Source organism: Protomyctophum parallelum, assembly GCF_964188405.1.
Source record: "Protomyctophum parallelum genome assembly, chromosome: 17".
In the NCBI taxonomy this organism is placed as follows: domain Eukaryota; kingdom Metazoa; phylum Chordata; class Actinopteri; order Myctophiformes; family Myctophidae; genus Protomyctophum; species Protomyctophum parallelum.
Window position 1 is genome coordinate 43546469 of NC_139719.1, and position 9268 is coordinate 43555736.

General features: G+C 43.4%; 1 protein-coding gene across 1 annotated transcript; it reads right to left on the reverse strand.

Moving 5' to 3' along the window:
* Positions 1–1315: 1315 nt before the first annotated feature.
* Positions 1316–5785, reverse strand: LOC310874396 (kelch domain-containing protein 7B-like). The gene is made up of 6 exons (XM_083787175.1): positions 5653–5785; positions 5440–5574; positions 4591–4782; positions 3988–4134; positions 2841–3006; positions 1316–1541 (listed from the first exon to the last, which is right to left on the reverse strand). The coding sequence occupies exons 1-6, from the start codon at positions 5765–5767 to the stop codon at positions 1325–1327; spliced, it is 972 nt and encodes a 323-aa protein (XP_083643301.1). The 5' UTR covers positions 5768–5785; the 3' UTR covers positions 1316–1324.
* Between the last annotated feature and the right edge of the window lie 3483 nt (positions 5786–9268).

Consider the following 9268-nt stretch of genomic DNA (forward strand, 5'->3'; position numbering starts at 1 on the left):
TCCACACACTGACTCTGACAGTGAGACAGGCATGAGGTCCACACAGCGGCTCTGACAGTGAGACAGGCATGAGGTCCACACACTGACTCTGACAGTGAGACAGGCATGAGGTCCACACACTGGCTCTGACAGTGAGACAGGCATGAGGTCCACACAGCGGCTCTGACAGTGAGACAGGCATGAGGTCCACACACTGACTCTGACAGTGAGACAGGCATGAGGTCCACACACTGGCTCTGACAGTGAGACAGGCATGAGGTCCACACAGCGGCTCTGACAGTGAGACAGGCATGAGGTCCACACACTGGCTCTGACAGTGAGACAGGCATGAGGTCCACACAGCGGCTCTGACAGTGAGACAGGCATGAGGTCCACACACTGGCTCTGACAGTGAGACAGGCATGAGGTCCACACACTGGCTCTGACAGTGAGACAGGCATGAGGTCCACACACTGGCTCTGACAGTGAGACAGGCATGAGGTCCACACACTGGCTCTGACAGTGAGACAGGCATGAGGTCCACACAGTGGCTCTCTGACAGTGAGACAGGCATGAGGTCCACACAGAGGCTCTGACAGTGAGACAGGCATGAGGTCCACACACTGGCTCTGACAGTGAGACAGGCATGAGGTCCACACAGCGGCTCAGACAGTGAGACAGGCATGAGGTCCACACAGCGGCTCAGACAGTGACAAACCGTCCAAAATAGGGCTGTGAATCTTTGGGTGTCCCACGATTCGATTCGATTCGATTCGATTCGATTCCGATTCTTGGGGTCACGATTCGATTCAAAATCGATTTTTTCGATTCTACGATTCTCGATTCTCCAAAAACGATTTTTTATTTTATTCAAAAGATTTTTTTTCCAGATTCGAAACTATTCTCTATTCAAAATGATTCTTGATTCAATACATAGGATTTCATCACAATCTACACCAGCCAACTGAAGTGATTAACTTGAAAATGACTGAAGACATGATGTTTACTGTAAGGGTGAGGGTTAGGGTGAGCTTACATTTCATATTATAAACACCATGTAGTGATATGACTGAAGACATGATGTTTACTGTAAGGGTGAGGGTTAGGGTGAGCTTACATTTCATATTATAAACACCATGTAGTGAAAACTCCTGTAACTAACCAGAAATAAAATCTAAAAAATTAAAAAATAATAAAAAATAAATAAATAAATAATAATAATAAATCGATTTTTGGAAATTATGAATCGATTTTGAATCGTTCATAACGGGAATCGCGATTCTAATTCGAATCGATTTTTTTGACACCCCTAGTCCAAAATGTGACGGAAGCGAATCCTGCTTCCTCAAAAGTCGTGTCCCCTGATGGCTCCACGTCCGGTGGGTTCCCGGGTCCACCGTGGGTTGTCTTCTTCAAAAGCCTGGTCTATGCTGGGCTGTCCCTGATCCCTCCGCAGCCTGAGAGAGACACATTTGAGGTGGAAGCGGAAGAGAGGAATCCGTCCCACGGTTTCCCACGAGTTCGACCGCCGTTCGCAGTAGCACTCGACCTTGTGATCAGACCTACGTGAAGAGACACACACACACACCATGAGAGAAATGAGGAAGAGGAGGTGATGCTTTTCAAGACGTTCTCCGGAAACCTAATGCATAGATTCATGTGTCCCTTGGAGGAGTCTGTGAATAGCTTTGATGAATTGAAAATGGTGGGCCCTATTGTAAACAAGAGTAATGCTTTATGGTGTCGTCCACTCACGGTTAACAGTTTTTTGTATGGAGTTGTACTTGAAATGCACTGTAAATGTGCAAACTGTTAATAAATCGATCAATCAAAAGCATCATCGTCTGTATAAATAACCCTGTCAAAAGCTGCACTAGATGCTTCTAAAAGACGTTTAAAAGCAGACAGTTAAAAGCCTTTATTTATAACTGTCACAAATGACTGTCTAACATACATTTGGACAGTATATATATAGTGGATATATATATATATATATATATATATATATATATATATATATATATTAGGGCTGTCAAAGTTAACGCACTATTAACTAGTTAACTCACAATCCTTTTAACGGCACTATTTTTTTTAACGCGCGATTAACGCACTGTGAAGTTTGACAGAATGGTTGAGAGATGCATGGCAATTTTACACTGAAGAGTTGAATGATTGTTAAACAGCTGCATTACTTAAGTTAATTTAAGTCTACACAATTAGAAAACTTAGAAAACATGTTATTTTGGCCCAGGCCGTGGCGTAACGGTCTGGGCACCTGACTGGTAATCCAGTCGCAGTGTGCCGCGGGTTCGACTCCCGAGCCCGACACGGCCTTTACTGCATGTCATCCCCCCATCTCTCTCCCGTTTCCTGTCAGCCTACTGTCTGTCCCTTCAAAAAAATCAATAAAAGGCGTAAGCCGCAAAAAAAAAAGAAAAAAAAAAAGAAAGAAAACATGTTATTTTGATCAACATGGCCTGTTATCTCTCGTAATGGTACCATTGGCCAACATCAATACAGTTCTTTAGTTTGGGTCTGGAAGGCTAAATGTCGTCAAATGGTGGTTCCGTGGCTCAAATGCAGAATAAATAATGGACCTTGATATGAAAAATCTTGAAAACCACTGATTTAAGGTATATTTAGAACGGATAAAAAATATGCGATTAATTTGCGATTAATCACAGTTAACTATGGACAATCATGCGATTAATCAGATTAAATATTTTAATCGATTGACAGCCCTAATATATATATATATATATATATATATATATATACACACACACACACACACACACACACACACATTCAAAGAAGACACATTTCCCCAGACATTCATGGAGCAGCCAGCAGTGTCATACCCAGAATAGTCTGGCCCTCCTAGAACGTAGATCCTTCCGTCCACCACGGCCACGCCATGCGACATGCGTTTGACCTGCATGGAGGCACACATGGTCCACTGGTCGCTCTGCGGCTCGTAGCATTCCATCATACTTGTGATTGGCCCGTTATGATAATGCTCACCACCTAATAGACAAAACAAGAGTCAAACAGGACAGTGACTGTTAAGTCTGTTTTATCATGTGCTCAAACTCATGTTTCTATGTCAGTCGTTCTTTGATTTTGATCTTTCCATTCAGAATCGTACCTGTAACGTAGATCTTTCCGTTCAGAACACAAGGGTACGATACCTGTAACGTAGATCTTTCCATTCAGAACACAAGGATACGATACCTGTAACGTAGATCTTTCCATTCAGAACACAAGGGTACGATACCTGTAACGTAGATCTTTCCATTCAGAACACAAGGATACGATACCTGTAACGTAGATCTTTCCATTCAGAACACAAGGGTACGATACCTGTAACGTAGATCTTTCCATTCAGAACACAAGGGTACGATACCTGTAACGTAGATCTTTCCATTCAGAACACAAGGATACGATACCTGTAACGTAGATCTTTCCATTCAGAACACAAGGGTACGATACCTGTAACGTAGATCTTTCCATTCAGAACACAAGGGTACGATACCTGTAACGTAGATCTTTCCATTCAGAACACAAGGGTACGATACCTGTAACGTAGATCTTTCCATTCAGAACACAAGGGTACGATACCTGTAACGTAGATCTTTCCATTCAGAACACAAGGGTACGATACCTGTAACGTAGATCTTTCCATTCAGAACACAAGGGTACGATACCTGTAACGTAGATCTTTCCATTCAGAACACAAGGGTACGATACCTGTAACGTAGATCTTTCCATTCAGAACACAAGGATACGATACCTGTAACGTAGATCTTTCCATTCAGAACACAAGGATACGATACCTGTAACGTAGATCTTTAAGTTCAGAACACAAGGATACGATACCTGTAACGTAGATCTTTCCATTCAGAACACAAGGATACGATACCTGTAACGTAGATCTTTAAGTTCAGAACACAAGGGTACGATACCTGTAACGTAGATCTTTCCATTCAGAACACAAGGATACGATACCTGTAACGTAGATCTTTCCGTTCAGAACACAAGCAGCTGATTTATCTCGTGGATTCAGCATCGGAGCGAGTTGTGTCCACACGGAGGTTACGGGGTTGTACTTGGCCACCTGGCCACCTGGCTCCTCATCGTCACCTGGAGCGCCACCTAGTGTCCAGGAGGACACGCACATAAAAATACCACTTTTTCAGTGAACATTTATGCTCGACATTCCACTAACACCTCATGGACCCCAGCAGGTTGAACCTGTGGGTATAAATATACAAGTATAACATACAAGGGTATAAAAGTAACTAAGACAAGTACTGCACTTAACCCCTTTTGGTGTTAGCATTATGTTATGCTTTAGCTATTGAAAAATAGCCGATCTACAAGCTCAATGGCGTGCTACGAGCTTGTAGGTCTGCTATTTTTTGAAAATTCGAAGAACGACTGACATAGAAACACAGCTTTTTCAGGAAAACTGTCAGGATGTAGAAGACAATTTATAGAATCTGATCTCATTTAACTCAATTAAAATTTGAATCTATACTTCTAACAGAGTATTTGTATACATTGCAGTGAAATGTGAGTACTTTCTCCCACCACAGATCTGCTCCGTACCAATAAAATAGAGATGTCCATCCAGAGCGACCACGTTACAGCTGTCACAACCATCGTAATGCGCTGCCACACCGACAGACTCCATGAGCCTCCAGGAGTCTGTGTGCGGGTGGTATTTCTCCATTGAGTCTCTACTCTTCTCACTCCCTCGGCCCCCGACTGCAAACACACATCCATCCAGCATCACCAGGCCTGTGAACATGTGGGGTTGAACAGGGGGGAAGAAATTGAAATGTGGCTATAAGTTCCTTGGTCATAATTATGCCAGGGGTATTAAACTAGATTAGTCTGCTGCTGCTATACTGTATACCTGTGCGCTGCTGTATACAAAGTGCTCACCCACCTCCACCACCCCAGCTACCACCTGTCGTTTTGGATCTACTGTTTAGGTACGGGGGGATTCGGAGTCCCTATGGTTGGGACTGATGCGCTTGACCTGAGTACCTAAAAAGCAGATCCAATACATCGCCAAACCATAATAAATATATTGTATTGCTCATCTTATATTCAATATATATATTACATCCTTCTTGAGTTGTCTGACTGAACTGTCTACTGTGTTTTCTTTTCTTGTTATACAGTACATTTTCGTCCTCTCACTGTCCCTGTATTTTATCTGTATTCTAATGTTTAAGATCTGCATGTTCAATATGATGATGACGTTTTTTCTTTAAACAAACAAAAAGAAAAGAAAATATGAATGTATAAAACATGCCTTGGAGAAGCCACTTGCAAGCCCCCTGGGGGGTTTTTAGGCTTTCTCCGTCACATTATTTTCCGAAATATTTTTGAAAAAAAAACAAAAACAAAGTGGTTCATTTGAATGTTGTAGTTTGATGACCATCTTACTGAAAAGAAAGCGTGGCTCATTCATGTTGGCCTTCTTCAGCCAGTTATGGAGACCATCGTAGCTCCACGTCTCTCTAACGCAAAACGTCATATCGTCATCATAGTATTGGCCTCCGGCCAAATACAGACTGGAACCTATGGTGGAGAAAGAGCAGACTTAAAACAACTTCTACTTCTTTTCCCTTTTTGCTTCCTATATGATGAAATCCTCACCCGACGCAGCCACAGCGTAATCTTTTACTATGATCGGCAGTCGACCGAGAGTCTTCCACTGCCCGGCGAGGGGATCAAAGGTGTGGGCTCTCCGTGGGCTCAGCATCTTCCCCATGCAGTGTTGCAGCGTCACGATCACTTCAACCAGCAGGGGGAGAAGGAGAGCAGGTGAGAGAGACAGAGGAGGAGACAATAGCATGGATTTGTCCAAACTAAAAGTATTTTCTGGTGTAAGTAATGAACTAGTAACTGTAACTAGTTACTGGTTTTCAGTAACTTTCCCAACACTGCCCTCTCTCTGCCTACCGGTGATCCTGCGTGGGCGTGCTGTGGCAGAGTATGGCTGCTCCCCCTTGGCCTCAGAGATGAACCTCTGACAGCCCTGCTGTTCTTTCACCACCTCCAGACTCTCAACCACAGTGTGGAGGTAGGAGGGACTGATGAGAGGCAGACGGATGTGCTCCAACACCTTCAAGAACACACAGAACACCAAGTATTAGTACTAGTCCAACTGGATATTGGGTGATCAACATGATAGAGACCTCCGATTGTCTTACAAGGCGAGAGAATAAGAAATGACTGACCTGTCCAAAGCTCTGCTTGTGGGTAGGACTCTTGTTTAAATGACTGACCTGTCCAAAGCTCTGCTTGCGGGTAGGACTCTTGTTTAAATGACTGACCTGTCCAAAGCTCTGCTTGTGGGTAGGACTCTTGTTTAAATGACTGACCTGTCCAAAGCCCTGCTTGTGGGTAGGACTCTTGTTTAAATGACTGACCTGTCCAAAGCCCTGCTTGTGGGTAGGACTCTTGTTTAAATGACTGACCTGTCCAAAGCTCTGCTTGCGGGTAGGACTCTTGTTTAAATGACTGACCTGTCCAAAGCTCTGCTTGTGGGTAGGACTCTTGTTTAAATGACTGACCTGTCCAAAGCTCTGCTTGCGGGTAGGACTCTTGTTTAAATGACTGACCTGTCCAAAGCTCTGCTTGTGGGTAGGACTCTTGTTTAAATGACTGACCTGTCCAAAGCCCTGCTTGTGGGTAGGACTCTTGTTTAAATGACTGACCTGTCCAAAGCTCTGCTTGTGGGTAGGACTCTTGTTTAAATGACTGACCTGTCCAAAGCTCTGCTTGTGGGTAGGACTCTTGTTTAAATGACTGACCTGTCCAAAGCTCTGCTTGTGGGTAGGACTCTTGTTTAAATGACTGACCTGTCCAAAGCTCTGCTTGTGGGTAGGACTCTTGTTTAAATGACTGACCTGTCCAAAGCTCTGCTTGTGGGTAGGACTCTTGTCTAACCACAGCATGGCAGCCTCAAACACCATGTCCTCCTCAGGAACATTCAGATGGTCACTGGAGAGAACCTCCGTCAGCCTTTCCACGGAGAGAGAGAGAAACTCCTCCTATTGGTAGAAGAAAATAAACAACACGACCGATCCAGAAGAACACAGTTTGCCGGCCACTGCTACAGAGCATATATGACTTTAACTTACATACTGTACATATTCAAGTAAGTATATAATCTCTGTGATTGATTGATTTCTACTCTGTTCTGGGGTCAGTTGTGGCGGTGGTGGGAGGTTGACTATAGCGGTAATAAAACTAATGACTTAAGTTATAGTTATAGCAGGAAGAAAAAGCTAAGAATCACTGACCCCCTGGTAGAGGACACTGAAGTGTTCCAGAACGTGATCCAGGCAGTACTGACCCCCTGGTAGAGGACACTGAAGTGTTCCAGAACGTGATCCAGGCAGTACTGACCCCCTGGTAGAGGACACTGAAGTATTCCAGAACGTGATCCAAGCTGCGTTCCTTCAACGTTTCACAGGAGTGGTCGTCAGCACTGCAGTAAAACTCCACACAGTTATTTACGTCCAAGTGTATTTCCATGTATTTACAGCAGGCCTCTCGCACAGTCGTGACTTGCAACAGGTCTGACGCCGCCAGCAGAGCCTGGAACCAATGAACACATTATAGCTTGATGTTATGTAGGACTATATGGAGACCAGTGTTGTTTTTGTCGACTAAAACTAAGACGAAAAATGTTTTTCCACTGAAGAAAACTAAATAGAAACTAAATGAAAACTGTGCTATGATGACTAAAACTGAAGACTAAATATACTGACAATTTCGTCAACAAATAAAAACTAGACTAAAATGTTAGGAAGGGACTAGTGGACAAGAGATCCAGTATAAGTCATTTTACACTTGGTTGCATGTTGAAGCTTGTAGATCGGCTATTTTCAGCAAGTGTAAAAACAGTCCTTACGACGGCATCAATGCCCACCAAAATACATTTTAGTCGACTAAATCAACTGTAGATTTAGTAGACTAAAATCTCATGACATTTAGTCGACTAAAACTAGACTAACACTAACAACATTCCAGGTGACTAAAACTAAATGAAAACTATTCAAAAGACTAATGACTAAAACTAAAATCAAAATTTGCTGCCAAAAACAACACTATATGGAGACAATGTCTGATGTTTATGATAATAATAAAATACATTACCTGCACATTATCAGTAGACATGGTCACCTTAGACGTGTAGGCGTAGTTCACCAGCAAACCAATCATCTGAGGTTCCAGTCCACTGATGGTCACTCTGTCCTGTGTGGACTCCCTCATACCAGACGAAAACATGGCCTGTGCAGGTCGGAAAGGAGAACGGTTGGCTTTGGGGACTGTCCACACAGTTCAGGGAAATTCAGGCCTTTCTTATTTACATTTAATTTTGACAATAGCATTATTACGTCCAACCAGGGAAAATCCCCTCTGTCAGGTGTAAAGGAGCGACTTGGACACTCAGGCATGAAGGAAGCATGAGTTCAAGTCCGTTGCTCTCCCCTTGTCCCCCATATATGGGGACTAGGTTGGTCTCCCCTTGTCCCCCATATATGGGGACTAGGTTGGTCTCCCCTTGTCCCCCATATATGGGGGACTAGGTTGGTCTCCCCTTGTCCCCCATATATGGGGGACTAGGTTGGTCTCCCCTTGTCCCCCATATATGGGGACTAGGTTGGTGGAGGGTGTGTAGAGCCCAGGATCACATTAGATGATTGACACAGGGGTGAAAAATGGGTTACAAAAACATGGGATAAAAAAAATATATATAAAAAAAAGAAAAGATTGGGTACTTTACCTCAAAGTAAGGGCTGAAGGAGGCCAGGACATGACGATGGCAGGGGACCTCCTGTCCCTCACAGACCAGAGTCACATCACACAAGAACCTGTTGAGACGCAGCCTGTTGAGACCCTCTAACAGCTGGTTGGGATGGTGGGGGTCCTCGAACAGGTGGGAGGACGGAGGTACACTGGTGAATTGATGAATTGAACAATATGGACCCTGTTGTAAACAAGTGTAATGCTTAATTGGGTCGTCCACTCACAGTTAACAGTCTTTGTATTGAGTTTGTGCTTAAAATGTACTGTAAATTCTACAAACTGTTAATAAATATTTCAATCAATCAATCAGTCCTCCTGAATGACCAACGACGACAACCGTCCACCAGAGGGACAAATAAACTACTGTTCATCCATTAATAATAATAATAATAAAACTTTATTTGTATAGCACCTTTCATGACATGAAATGCAGCTCAAAGTGCTTTTTCAG